The 14,674-nt window shown below is 44.4% G+C and overlaps 1 protein-coding gene across 3 annotated transcripts in view; it reads left to right on the top strand.

Annotated features, from left to right (window-relative positions):
- The first annotated feature begins 827 nt into the window (after positions 1–827).
- Positions 828–14,674, top strand: part of ercc5 (ERCC excision repair 5, endonuclease) — a 34,704-nt gene continuing 20,857 nt past the window's right edge. The window contains exons 1-6 of one of the 3 annotated variants that reach the window (XM_062975461.1): positions 828–966; positions 9,779–9,897; positions 11,183–11,358; positions 12,301–12,416; positions 12,504–12,596; positions 12,707–12,767. In XM_062975461.1, coding sequence (XP_062831531.1) covers positions 9,810–9,897; positions 11,183–11,358; positions 12,301–12,416; positions 12,504–12,596; positions 12,707–12,767 — 534 coding nt within the window. In that variant the 5' untranslated portion in view covers positions 828–966; positions 9,779–9,809. Of the gene's footprint in view, positions 967–1,259; positions 1,280–1,311; positions 1,670–9,778; positions 9,898–11,182; positions 11,359–12,300; positions 12,417–12,503; positions 12,597–12,706; positions 12,768–14,674 lie in introns of those variants that run through there. The other 2 variants (XM_062975463.1, XM_062975462.1) reach the window with 2 other exon arrangements.

The following is a 14,674-nucleotide window of genomic DNA, read 5'->3' as shown; positions in this document are numbered from 1 at the left end:
CCACGCCAAACAATGCATGCAAAGGGGTCTTTCAGTGCCTCGGAGGCTGAAATTCTACACTAGAATTCATGCAGTTTTGACATTGGGTTGCTGTGCATTTTCCGGGCTGTATGGCCATGTTCTAGAAGCATGTGTCACCCACATCTATGGCAGGCATTCTCAGAGGTTGTGAGGTCTGTTGGAAACTAGGCAAGTGGGGTTTAAATATTTGTGGAATGTTCAGGGTGGGAGAAACAACTCTTGTCTGCCTGAGGCAAGTGTGAATGTTGCAATTGATCACCTTGATTAGCATTTAATGGCGTTGCAGATTAAAAAAACTCTACAATCAGGACAGTAAATAAAGAACAGCAGACAGAAAACGGGAATTCCTGACAGGAAACAATCAGGGCCAGCTAATCACCTCCCAACAAAGGATTCCTCCAGGCAGGAAGCAGCGAGACCTTGAAGCTGAAAGGATATTCAATGCTAGTCAAGGTAATCAATTACAAAATTTTCTCTTGCCTCCAACAGACAAGAGTTCTTCCTCCCACCCTGGACATTATTCCAGATATATAAACCTCACTTGCTTAGTTTCCAACAGACTTCACAACCTCTGACCATGCCTGCTATAGATGTGGGCGAAACGTCAGGAGAGAATGCTTCTGGAATATGGCCATAGAGCTCGGAAAACTCACAACAACTCAGTGATTCCAGCCATGAAAGCTTTCGACAAGTTCATGGCAATATCTGGGAATAGGGGACTTCCGCTTTTAGAGAGCAGCGCTGTGATTGGATACTGTTCAGCCAATGAAGCGAGAGGGACGTGCTTCTGGAGCCCTGCTCTTCCTTAAGCCTCCAAGCAAGAGGCGAGTGGAGCAATGGCGACGCCGTGCGGGAACTACGTTTCCCAGCAGGCAGTGGGATCCCACCGCCTGAACGAGCGCAGCGCTGACGTCATATCACAGTGCCGGCAACATCAGAAGATTGGTAAGGGGAGATTGCGATTCTCGGCCGTCCTTTAATTGGCTCAGCTCTCCCTCCTTCCTTTCCTTCCTCCACTTCCCAGAAAGCGGGTTTCTTCTCTTATTCATTACGCCAACCAATTCCTTCCCCAGGCCCCGCGGTAGCCTCACTATCCCATCTCACGCTAAACAGAAATGGCCGAAAGTTTTGTAGAGCCTCGTGTGGCAATAAAAGACGGTACAGGTTGAATATCCCTTGCCACTGAAGACTTGATGCAGTTTGACTCCAGCTGCCTTCGCTGGATGCTTTGGAATCATGGAAGTTGTGGTTTTACAAGGTCTTAGCTTTCGCTGACAACGAGTGCTGTTCCTTCAAACTCTTTCATCAGTGGAGTGTGAGGGAGGGAGGCTCCTTCTTGGGAGGCTTTTAAGCAGAGGCTGCGTGGCCATCTGTCGGGGGTGCTTTGTGCTTTTCCTGCATGGCAGCGGGTTAAACAGGATGGTCTATGTGATCTCTTCCAACTCTATGATTCTATGAAACTGCACATTCAATGATTCCATAGTACTGGGCCAGGCAGTTCAAGTAGTATCAAACTACATTAATCCTACAGTGTAAATACACTTGCAAGAGTGGGGCCCGAATTCTACGTTGGTCAGACCACACCTGGAATACTGAATATCGAATTCTGAAGGGAGATGTCGACAAGCTGGAATGTGTCCAGAGGAAGGTGACTAAAATGATCAAGGGTCTGGCGAACAAGCTCTATGAGGAGTGGGTTAAAGAGCTGGGCATGTTTAGCCTGCAGAAGAGAAGGCTGAGAGGAGACATGATGAGGGCCGTGCATAAATATGTGAGGGGAAGTCATAAGGAGGAGGGAGCAAGCTTGTTTTCTGCTGATCTGGAGACTTGGATGCATAACAATGGCTTCAAACTACAAGAAAGGAGATTCCACCTGAACATCAAGAAGAACTTCCTCACTGTGTGAGCTGTTCAGCAGTGGAACTCCCTGCCCCGGAGTGTGGTGGAGGCTCCTTTGGAGGCTTTTAAGCAGAGGCTATTTTAAATAGAGAAGAATGGGGATATTCTTTTTTTAAATTATTGCCATCTGGGAGATGGTACAGGATGACAAAGACAAGGGCAAACAGACTGAAGGATAGTTTTTATCTTAGAGTTGTGGCTGTGTTGAACTCTATGTTTTCACCTTGATGTGGCATTGGGGTTGTGATGGTGGGTGTTTGGAGGGATGGGTGTGCTGTTTTGTGGTGTGTGGGGGAAGGCATGTAATTTCATTGTGCAATAGCACAATGACGAATAAAGCTATTCTTTTCTAATCTATTCTAAAAAGCTGTCATGATGTGGCTGTGTCTCCCAGCCCATGTGAAAGTCTGTCTTGTTTAAGATTGGCTGGCAGATTTCTTTTTATATTTTTGATTTTGGTTTGGTTTTGCTGCTTTTGAGAATGTGGCTGCTGCTGCCGGTAAGGTAGGAAATAGGAAGTCAAGTGGACAAAATACACCTTTACAGTGAGACATTACACAATTGTCACATGATTAAAGATACATTAAATTGGCCATTAACAAAAGATAGGGGGATGGTGAAGAAAAAGGTGGTGAGATATTTTGGATATTACAGTTGGAAGAGATCACAAGGGCCACCTGGTCCAACCCCTTTCTGCCATGCAGAGACTTAGAATCAAAGCACCTCCAACAGATGGCCATCCAGCCCTCCCCCACACTCCGAGGCAGCATATTTCACTATTAAACAGCTCTTACCATCAGAAAGTTGGTAAGAACACAGACTCATTTTGGTGCCAACACTCTGCCTAAGTAATTTCCTAATGTTTAGGTGGAATCTCTTTCCCTCCTTCAATTCGCATTCTAGAACATAAATAATGGAAGAGAACAATGTCCTGTTTTTCATTAGTAAAAGACACCATGCAAGTACTCAGAGGTGCATATCTCTTCACACAACTATGTGATAACAAGCTTGCTTGGAACTGAAATAGCGCTGAGATTGGGCATACCCTTTTTTTTCTCTTAGCTGCCACTCCTTTCACAATTTAATAGGTTAAACATGGAGGTTTTCTGTTTGTAATTTTTTCTGAAAATTAAAAGTTTGTCTTTAGTGTCACTATCAAAGCTTTTTGCTATTCAGGTCCTATTTATATAATAAGATATAACATTTAAGATTTATATAATAAGATATTTATAATCATTGGAGTGCTCAGCATATTAGGAGATAATAGATAATAAAGAGTAAAATAAAATATATTGTGATGACTCATGGGCCTTGTAGTCCTGCTCATGACATTGTAATGCCCGATGAAGAAGAAAACTTGGGTTTTTTACCTTCCCAGTCAGAACTGGAATCTTCTCAGCCAGATCTTTCCCAGGCAGATCTGGGAACCTTGCACCTGCAAGAAAGTTGTGTCCCAGAAGTATGTCAAACAAACCCTGAGCCTACATCTCCCGTGTTCTCTCGCCATGAGTTTTGTAAACAACAGAGGGGTTTGGAAGCAGCTTCGCGCAGGAGTGCTAGAATAGCAGCTAAGAATGTAGCCAATTAAGTCTGCTTTTCGTGAGAATCTTTAAGGAGTCAAACATCTGGTCTCAGAGTTTAGCTTTCGTTTCTGGTTCCCAGAGAACTGCTTCGGCGGGAAAGTTAGACTCTATATAGGTGTTTTACCCGCGAAGTAACTTCGCGGAGTCAATTCGTCAGCCTCCGGAGCGAGTTGTGTCTGGACAGCGCGCTCCGTTTCAAGCCTCGTTCCTGCTCAAGCCTTGTCCTTGTTTCCAGCCTTCGCTCCTGTTTCCCAGCCTTTGTTTACCTACGGACCTTGCCTTGTTTCCCAGGACTAAACCTTGCCTTGTTTCACGGATTTTACCAAGTTATTCCACGGACCTTGTTCTTGTTCCTCGTTACCTTGTTCCACGTTTCAAGCCTTGTTTCAAGTATCAAGTTATTTCCTAGCCTTGCTCAAGTTCATGGACTAAAGGACCTTGTCATCTCCCCTCACTTTGCCTGGCAAAGTGAGTGTTTCGGTTATTGGATTACAACTTTGGACCTTAATATTTCATATTGGACATTGTTTCCTTGGACTAATTTTGACCTTTCCTGAAAGGTCTGCTTCTGGACTAACTTTTACATTTGCTTTTATTAACTTTATATATTTCCTTAATAAAGATATTAGATAGAATCTGGTCTCTGCGCATGGTTATTGGTGCTCTGTAGCCTGGGTCGTGACAGTTTGACTCCGCCACCCATAAGCACCAATTAACCAAGGCCAGAATGTCTACCGGAACCGTGCCGGGCGGCCAGCCGATTACCTACACCATCGACAAGGATGAGGTGGACCGAATCCGTGATAAGCTCAATGCACAGGATGGGGAAATAAAGGGTTTGAAGGAACGCGGAATCCGTCTTCCGGCCATGGCGTTGCCAACCAAGTTTACTGGAGAAGCTTCTAAGGTTCATGTTTTCCGTCGCCAATGTCAAGCTTATCTAGAGGCCCGTGATGCCGAGTTTCCCCAGGAAGACATCAAGGTGGCGTGGATTTACAGTCTCCTAGACGGGCCAGCGGCTAACTGGGCGACGGCTCTGTTCGACCAAGCCTCCCCACATCTAAGGTCAGCGCAACATTTCTTGGACCACCTTAAGGCGACCTGGGGAATCGAGGACAATTTGGAGGCAGCCGGGCACAAACTCCGCCGCCTCTTCCAAGGAGACAGACCCATGTCTCAGTACATAGCCGAGTTCCGAGTGCTGGCCCACAACACCGGCTGGAACGATGTTGCCCTCAGAGGACAATTTCGGGAGGGTCTCAACATTGAAATGCTGGAGGAAATCTCCAAGGTGGATCCTCCCCAAACGCTTGAAGCACTCATCGATCAATGTTTACGGGCTGAAGTCATGATTGCCAACAGGAAACAGTGGGTACGAGGCCAGAGCGGTAGAGCTGGGGCAAAACCCCCCGCTCCCGCCAGCGTTCAGCCGCGCCCAGTGTGGAGACCCCCACCACCATCCCCATACCCCAGAGGGAGCGAGGAGGTGCCGATGCAGTTGGGCAATGTGCGTCCCAGATTAGACGCCGCCGAGAAGGCCCGCCGCCAACGCCTAAATCTCTGTTGGTATTGCGGGAATGGGGGCCACTTCGCCAGAGAGTGCCCAGCCAAAGGGAAGCCCGCCGCCCGTCTTGCGGCGGCGTCCTCCACGGAGACGAAGGCGTCTGAGGCGGCTGGCACACAGCCGGCGGGGGAAGCCAACGACCGGGCGTAGAGAGGCTCGCCAACCCGGTCAAGAAACCCATTCAAGAGCCGCCAACCGGGGTCCTGTTCCTTCTAGTGGTCACCTTATGGTCAGCAAAAAAGGGACCCGTCATGATCCACGCCATGATAGACTCAGGAGCTACCAACAATTTCATTGATAGAGAGTATGCCGACTCTCTGGGATTACAATATCATGACTTCAAGAATGCCCGTGTGGTGCAAGCCATCGATGGCCGTCCTCTCAAGACGGGCCCCGTAAGCCAGTGGTCGGAACCCACCAGGATGTGGATAAGGGAACATATGGAAGAGATTTCCTTCTTTGTTACTGAGGTTCCCCATTTCCCTGTGATTTTGGGGATTCCATGGCTGACACTTCACGACCCAAGCATCTCCTGGTCCAACAGAGAACTGCAGTTTGCTTCAAAGTACTGCCAAAACCATTGCCTCGTAGCCAAGGTCTGCCACGCCACAGACACCGAGCCCATTATCACCTTGCCAAAGAAGTACTCCGAGTATTGGGATGTATTCAATGAAAAAGAAGCCGAAAAATTACCCCCACATAGGCCTTATGACTGTGCCATTGACTTGGTGGAGGGGGCCCCGATCCCGCGAGGGCATCTCTACTCCCTGACTGAACCAGAGCAAGAAGCTCTCAGGGAATTCATAGAGACAAACCTTCGCAAGGGATTCATCAGACCCTCTCAATCCCCAGCCGCCTCCCCAGTGATGTTTGTGAAGAAGAAGTCAGGGGAATTACGCTTGGTGGTGGACTACAGAGCATTGAACAATATCACTAAGCGGAACAGCTATCCCCTGCCCTTAATCTCGGATCTATTAGACCGACTTCGAGGAGCCAAGGTCTACACCAAGCTGGACCTACGGGGGGCTTATAATCTAGTTCGCATCAGAGAAGGGGACGAGTGGAAGACCGCCTTCCAGACTAAATTCGGATTATTCGAGTCCCGAGTTATGAATTATGGATTATGCGGAGCTCCCGCAACGTTCCAGCATTTTGTCAATGACATTTTTCAGGACTATCTAGATAGGTTCTTGATAATCTACCTGGACGATTTTTTGGTGTTTTCTAGATCATAATCAGAACATGAGAACCACGTCAAAATGGTGTTACAACGATTGCGGGATCATGGACTTTATGCCAAGCTGGAAAAATGCGCTTTTGATCTACAAGAGGTAGATTTCCTTGGATACCGTATCTCGCCTCTAGGGCTCTCCATGGATCCAGCCAAGGTTTCAGCAGTATTGGAATGGCGGGCGCCAACTAACAAGAAGGAGGTACAGCGATTCTTGGGGTTCGCGAACTATTACCGCAAGTTCATTCCAGATTTTGCCCGCTGGTCAGACCCAATCACTAGCTGCATCCGTGGAAAACAGCCCTTCCGCTGGACTGATCAAGCAGAGAAAGGGTTTCAGCAACTAAAGAAATTATTCACGTCCCAGCCAATCCTTCAGCATCCAGATCCTGAAACCCTTTTTGTGGTGCAAGCGGACGCCTCTGATGTGGCAATTGGGGCTGTGCTCCTACAACCGGTGGGAGATCACCTTCATCCTTGTGCCTATTATTCTCGTCAACTAACCGCACCAGAGAGGAACTATACCATTTGGGAAAAGGAACTATTAGCCATAAAGGCAGCTTTTGAAACTTGGAGACATTGGCTAGAAGGGGCCAAATTTCCCATTGAAGTCCACACTGATCATCGGAATCTAGAACATCTAAGAACTGCCCGCAAGCTAAATCAGAGGCAGCAACGTTGGGCTTTATTCTTTGAACGTTTCAACTTCCAGATTCATTATGTGACCCCAGCCCAAACCAAGCAAGCTGACGCCCTGTCACGTAAACCGGAATACGCTGCAGGACGCAAGGAGACCTTTGAATCCCAACTACTACAACCCGAGAACTTTGCCACGCTCACAGTGGGGAACACCAAATCCACTCCCATTGATTCAACTCCCTCTACTCCAGGACCCATCTGTGCTCAAGAAATCAGGGCTAGTCAGCAAGCAGATGCCTGGGCGCAGGACCAACTTCGTCAAGGTCTGCATTTTCCCTTTTCGCTTAAAGATGGACTGCTTTGCTATAGAAATCATGTTTATATCCCACCCGGACCGGGCAGGGAAAAAGCACTTCGTCTGTGTCATGACTGCAAACCAGCAGGGCATTTCGGACTATTTAAAACCATGCATCTGATCCTAAGAGATTTCTGGTGGCCCAAGATCCGCAAAGATGTGGAAAAATATGTCAACACCTGCCCAGTATGCCAGCGCTCCAAGATAAGAAGGGAGAAGCCCTCAGGGCTTCTACACCCCCTTCCTACCCCATCTCGCCCATGGGAAATAATTTCTGCGGATTTCATCACTGACCTACCACCTTCCTGTGGATTCACCACGATCCTAGTGGTGGTGGACCTTTTCACCAAGTTAGCCCATTTCATTCCCTGTGAAGGCCTCCCCACGGCCAAAGAGACTGCAGATCTATTCCTTCAACATGTTTTCAGACTACATGGATTGCCCAAGAGTTTGGTCACAGACCGTGGATCTCAATTCACCTCTCGTTTCTGGAAGGCACTACAAAAACTATTGGGCATAGACTCTCGTTTATCTTCAGCTCATCATCCCCAAACAGATGGGCAAACGGAGCGCACCAATGCCACTTTGGAACAGTATCTTCGCTGTTATGTAAACTACCAACAGGACAATTGGGCTTCTCTGTTACCACTGTCAGAGTTTGCCTACAACAATGGAGTTCAAGCTTCTACAAAAGAAACGCCGTTCTTTGCAAACTACGGCTTCCATCCACGTTTCTTTCCCCCTGTCATTGAAACTTCAGAAGTTCCCGCAGCAGAGGATTGGCTGCAGGAACTCACAGCGGTGCAACAACTTTTGCTCCAACAACTAGACCAAGCCAAGGAGGACTATAAACGTCACGCGGACAAACATCGCCAACCGGGCCCCGAAATCAAGGTAGGAGATCGGGTTTTTCTGTCCACTCGCTTTTTGCCCTCCCATCGCCCTTGCCGGAAGTTAGATGCCCGTTTCATTGGTCCCTATCCAGTGGTGGCGCAATTAAACCCCGTGACTTTCAAACTCCAACTTCCGCGTTCAATGCGCATTCACCCAGTGTTTCACCGCTCCCTGCTCCTTCCGGCGGATGGTGTGCGTCCTGATACAGACCAACCGGCCCCCCCTCCTGTTTTGATGAATGGGGAGGAGGAGTTCGAGGTTGAGGACATTTTGGATTCTCGCTTTCACCGCCGCCGCCTACAATATCTCATTGACTGGGTGGGTTTTGGCCCTGAGGAACGCTCTTGGGAAGACGCCTCCACAGTCCATGCTCCTGATCTAACCCGTCGCTTTCATCAAACCTATCCCGCCAAGCCGCGACCTCGCGCCTCGGGGAGAGAGTCCCAGTTTGGGAGGGGCCTTGAGGAGGGGGATAGTGTGATGACTCATGGGCCTTGTAGTCCTGCTCATGACATTGTAATGCCCGATGAAGAAGAAAACTTGGGTTTTTTACCTTCCCAGTCAGAACTGGAATCTTCTCAGCCAGATCTTTCCCAGGCAGATCTGGGAACCTTGCACCTGCAAGAAAGTTGTGTCCCAGAAGTATGTCAAACAAACCCTGAGCCTACATCTCCCGTGTTCTCTCGCCATGAGTTTTGTAAACAACAGAGGGGTTTGGAAGCAGCTTCGCGCAGGAGTGCTAGAATAGCAGCTAAGAATGTAGCCAATTAAGTCTGCTTTTCGTGAGAATCTTTAAGGAGTCAAACATCTGGTCTCAGAGTTTAGCTTTCGTTTCTGGTTCCCAGAGAACTGCTTCGGCGGGAAAGTTAGACTCTATATAGGTGTTTTACCCGCGAAGTAACTTCGCGGAGTCAATTCGTCAGCCTCCGGAGCGAGTTGTGTCTGGACAGCGCGCTCCGTTTCAAGCCTCGTTCCTGCTCAAGCCTTGTCCTTGTTTCCAGCCTTCGCTCCTGTTTCCCAGCCTTTGTTTACCTACGGACCTTGCCTTGTTTCCCAGGACTAAACCTTGCCTTGTTTCACGGATTTTACCAAGTTATTCCACGGACCTTGTTCTTGTTCCTCGTTACCTTGTTCCACGTTTCAAGCCTTGTTTCAAGTATCAAGTTATTTCCTAGCCTTGCTCAAGTTCATGGACTAAAGGACCTTGTCATCTCCCCTCACTTTGCCTGGCAAAGTGAGTGTTTCGGTTATTGGATTACAACTTTGGACCTTAATATTTCATATTGGACATTGTTTCCTTGGACTAATTTTGACCTTTCCTGAAAGGTCTGCTTCTGGACTAACTTTTACATTTGCTTTTATTAACTTTATATATTTCCTTAATAAAGATATTAGATAGAATCTGGTCTCTGCGCATGGTTATTGGTGCTCTGTAGCCTGGGTCGTGACATATATAAATAATGAACAAAAATAGAGTAAAATAGATAATAATGAATAAAATAAGTAACTGCATATGAATGCTATGCACATGTTTTGTTTCCGATAAAGTTCGTTTATGTTTGACCTTCCAATATTTTTGTTGCATCCAACAGATTCACCGTCCTTTATATTCCTTAGTATAAGATGGGAGTTCAAGGGCTTTGGAAGTTACTGGAGTGCTCTGGAAGACCGATAAACCCAGAAACACTGGAAGGGAAAATCCTTGCTGTTGGTATCCTTAATAATGAGATTTAACTGTATGAATATCTGGCTATTTTATCATGTTGCTACTAACAATTGTATTTACCTGTGTCCCAATCCTGGGACTCAACGTGACTTCCAGAAATTAAGGATACATCTACACTGTACGATTGATGCAGTTTGATACCCCTTAACTGTCAGGGCTCAATGCTATGGAATACATGGAGTTGTCATTTTATAATGCCTTTAACCTTCTCTGTCAAATACTTTTAGTGCCGCACCTAACTAATCTCCCAGCATTCCATAGCATTGGCCCATGGCAGTTCAAATGGTGTCAAGCTGAATTAATTATGTAGTGTTGATGCACCCTAAGACAGATAACACAATCTTGATCTGCTCTTATGGAAGAATACAATGCCTTGGACCTGAGCGCCACATGTTAGTATAGTTCATTACTAACACTGTCAATTGAGCTTGCTAATAGCATTTCTCACAGAACCTGCTGGCAGAAAAAAAAAAACCCTAATCCATGAGCAGAGTGGCAGAACACAGACTCATTTTGGTGCCAACACTCTGCCTAAGCATCCACTGGAAGCATTTAACTTAGTGCCAACATCTGTTTCCTGTAAGTAACAGAATGCTGCAGTATGTCAGCCTTTGATCTTGTAGAGCGTGATTTTTAGGTTTGGTAGGGGAAATTAATAGATTTCATCGAACTAACATTTCTGATTTGGAAGCCTTTTTCATATATGCTAATTTTTTAAAAAAATACAGATTTTAAAAGGTAAAGCTCTTTCTTTCAGTCTAAAATTGGAATGGTATTTAATTTTTGAAAGGCAATGGCACGGTGCTATGTCCTCTGTTGTGCTAGGAAGAGTTATTTATCTCCCTGTCTCCCATATCTCTCTCTGAAGCTGTAAAGAGTTTCTTGGTTTCTTATCCTGGAGCAAGGTTTTAGCATGTCCAGGGAATTGGGTTAAGGGCGGGGGGGGGGGGGGTAGATCTATCCTTAACAAGGCATAAGAAGTAGTCCTGATATCACTGTCTGGCAGAGCACCTGTGGTCTTCCAAATGTTAAATAATGGCTGTTCTCACCATTCTTCACTATTCAGACTGATGGGAATCAGAGTCCAACAATATCAGGAGAATTGCAAGATTCCTACCTTAAAATAAGAGTGCTTTCATGGGTAGGATCTCATTTTGTGAAATAATAGACAATGTAAGCAACAGACACAAATGAATGGTGTGCTTGTGATGTATTCCTTGTTTGTGACTATTGGGTTCTCCATTTGTTTTCCTATGAGGGCTTTCATAAGATATCAGCATTTGGTTGAACCAAGCTGTTAAAGGAGTAAGGGACCGCCGTGGAAATTCAGTGCCCAATGCTCATCTCCTCACTTTATTTCATCGACTTTGCAAACTATTGTTCTTTCGCATTCGACCCGTTTTCGTTTTTGATGGAGAAGCACCACTTTTGAAGAGGCAGACCTTGGTATGTTCTTTGTGTGACCTTGCTAAGCATAGAATTGTACAGGGTTTTTTTTTTTTGCAACTTACGGTAGACTGCAATTGTATACATATATACCAGATATAAATACTTTTGAGAGAGCAGGACTGCGGCCTTAGAGAATTAGAATGACAGTTTACTAAATGAATTAGATCATACTAGTTAATTAGTTATATCAGAATGGCAGAAAAGAAGGGTTTTTGAAGTTCAATCTTGAGGTCCTGAGAGCGACTGAGTTTTTCCTGTTGTTTTTCGTCAATGCGACTGTCACCTGGGATGGCAACATCAATGATCCAAACCTTTTTCTTTTTCACAACTGTGATGTCTGGTGTGTTGTGTTCCAGAACTTTGTTAGTCTGGGTTCAGAAGTCCCACAGTATCTTTGTGTGCTAATTTTCCAATACTTTTGCAGGTTTGTGATCCCACCAGTTCTTTGCTGCTGGGAGGTGGTACTTGAAGCATAAGTTCCAATGAATCATTTGGGCCACATAGTTATTATTATTATTATTATTATTATTATTATTATTATTATTATTATTATTATTTTATTACATCCATAGGTGGATGGATAGATAGATGGGTGAATGCATGCATGGGTGGATAGGTAGATAGATTCCTTTCTTCAGTCACCTGTTGATATTTGATCATGAATGTCCTAAGGTTTTCTCATGCAAAGGATGCTCAGAGGTGGTTTTTGCTAGGTTCTTCTTCTGATACATAAATGGCATTTCATGAGCTCTCTGCCTCACTTTTGTAAATCCTGTATCGTTAATAGTTTATAGACTCATAATTTCTCAATATAACCAATTTCTAAAAAGAAAAGTAATTTGAAGTATTGTTACCTGAGAATATGTTATCCAAGTATCAAACATATTAAAATAATGTTATCATATACCATTCAGTGGCCTTTTCTACATGTTTTTTCAGGCCAAGCGAAGACAACGAAAAGAGGTTGCAGCCACTGACTCCAAGAAAACAACAGAAAAACTTTTGAGAACTTTCCTGAAACGGCAAGCTATCAAAACTGCTTTAGCAGGCAAGAGGCAAGAGCATTCCATCTGTGTTTAGTTGCACAATTCTTACTTGCAATCTGTATTTTTTGCTAATGATATTTATATATTTTTTTCCAGCACTGCTGAGTTCCCTAGCCTTTCAGAAGTAAGAAGAGAAGAAGTAGATGATATTTATGTGTTACCTTCCTTACAAGATGACAAGAAAAATAGGTTGGTTTCTGTTAGGATGCATGAATTAGAAAAGGTAGAAGAAAGATGTTCCCTTTAATTGTGAATGCATTGATCCTTAGCCATTTACTACTTTTACTTTTGCAATGCAGCTCAGAAGATGATGATGAAAAAGAATGGGAAGAGAGAATGACCCAGAAAAAGATGTTGCAAGTAATTTTTTTCTTCTTCAATATCTGTGTCTCTCTCTTCTGAAATGGGTGTTGGTGTACTCGCAAGGCTTCAAGAGCATTCTAGTGCTAAAAGATGGCTTCAGAAACAATAGTGCTGATTGTTTTTTTAAATCAAGAATGCAATAAGAACACATGGAAGCTGAGGTAGTGTAAGATTTATTCAGGTTTTGCCTCTATCCTGAGCCTAGTAAATTAATGTAAGGATGTAGAGGAGAGAGGCTGGTCTTCTATCAGTTTTGCGAAGTGATCAACTTGATGTATGTAGAAGCTTCTACTCTTGTAACTGGTATATAGAGGCATTAGTTCTTCGATCATCTCTTAGTCTGCCACCATCCTTCTGAATATAGCATTAATCGTAGTAATGTATTTCAGGACTTTTCCTACAATTACTGAAATTATTATGATAATAACAACAACAACAATAATAATGCTTTTATTTCTTTCTCGCCTCTCCTTTTGGCTTGAGGCAGGATACGACATAGTCAAAACACATAATCATTGTAAACATTGAATAAAATACACATATTAAAACATTTTTCTATAAAATGCATATTAAAAATACAGAACAAAGATTAAAGCACACGACACAAGTTTTAAAAACATGATTAAAATTAGTTGGGTAGGCCTGCCAAAATAGATAAGTCTTCAGATGGGTTTTAAATTTTGACCGCTCTGGGTGATGGTCGCCAGTCAGGTTCTTGCAGACTGGAACAGACTCCCCTCAGAAGACCTGTGTTTAGGGTGGATTGTACAGGAGAGGGTGACCCTGTAGGTAACCTGGACCCAAGCCATGTAAGGTTTTAAAGGTCAAAACCATCACCTTGTACTTTGCCTAGAAACTAATTGACACCCAGTGGAATGACTTTTGGATAGGTGTAATATAGTCACTCCTGGATGTTCATGTAACCAATCTGGCTGCTGTATTTTGAATCGGCTGGAGTTTCCAAATTTCGTACAAAGGGAGCCCAATATAAAACGTATTGCAGAAGTCCAACCTTTGGGATACCAGTGCATGCATTAGGTCGTCCAGATCTAGGAAGGGGTGCAGCTGGCATATCAGCTGAAGCTGATAGTAAGCACTCCTGACTGGTGCATCAACCTGGGCTGACATTTGGAGAAACGGATCCAGGAGCACTCCCAAACTGCCCACACAGTATTTCAGGGGGAGTGTATCCCCATCCAGAACTGGTTAACACACCTCCATCCCCAGATTAGGACCCTTGATGGCAAGCATCTCTGTTTTGTCTGGATTCAGTTTCAGTTTGTTTTTCCTCATCCGGTCCATTACCTCCTCCAGGCTTTCATTCATAATGAATGTGATGCATTAAGGATACTGCCATGGGGTGTTATGTTTATTACAATGTTCTGGACTTAGCAGTTTAGATTTAAGATCTATTTAGTCCTGTGTTTTCACTTCAGCAATGACAAACCAATTGATCCAGGAAATCACATCAAAAGAGTAGAATGGAAATAACTCCACATTAAAATGTAAAACACATCTGATGGTTTGATGCTGAAGAGATTAGTCTAAATCCTTTTGTTCCAGTCAGCGTAGATCCATTGACTCAGTGGGCTTGACCTATGTGTTGACTCAACATTCAGCAATTAATTCAGGCTATTTGTTGCTCTCATATTTAACATAATATATGTGCTCTACATGACACAGGATGTAACTGGGCAGAATACTAAGATTCAAATTCTAGGAAATAATTTGGATATTACTGTAGAGAAGGACGGTTAAACAATAATAATATTTTTTTTTCTCTTGTAGTGAAAGGTACTCTAGTAAAAAGTACTTTTCCAATTCATTTGTCTGTTATTACAAAATGAAAGTGTTTCAGAAAGCGGCCCAATCAGGATAAATAAGCCAGATACAGGCAGTCCCTA

This window comes from Anolis carolinensis, chromosome 3, assembly GCF_035594765.1.
Source record: "Anolis carolinensis isolate JA03-04 chromosome 3, rAnoCar3.1.pri, whole genome shotgun sequence".
Taxonomy (NCBI): Eukaryota; Metazoa; Chordata; class Lepidosauria; order Squamata; family Dactyloidae; genus Anolis; species Anolis carolinensis.
Note: the sequence above shows the minus strand (reverse complement) of the source record. Positions and strands in the feature narration are given on the sequence as shown.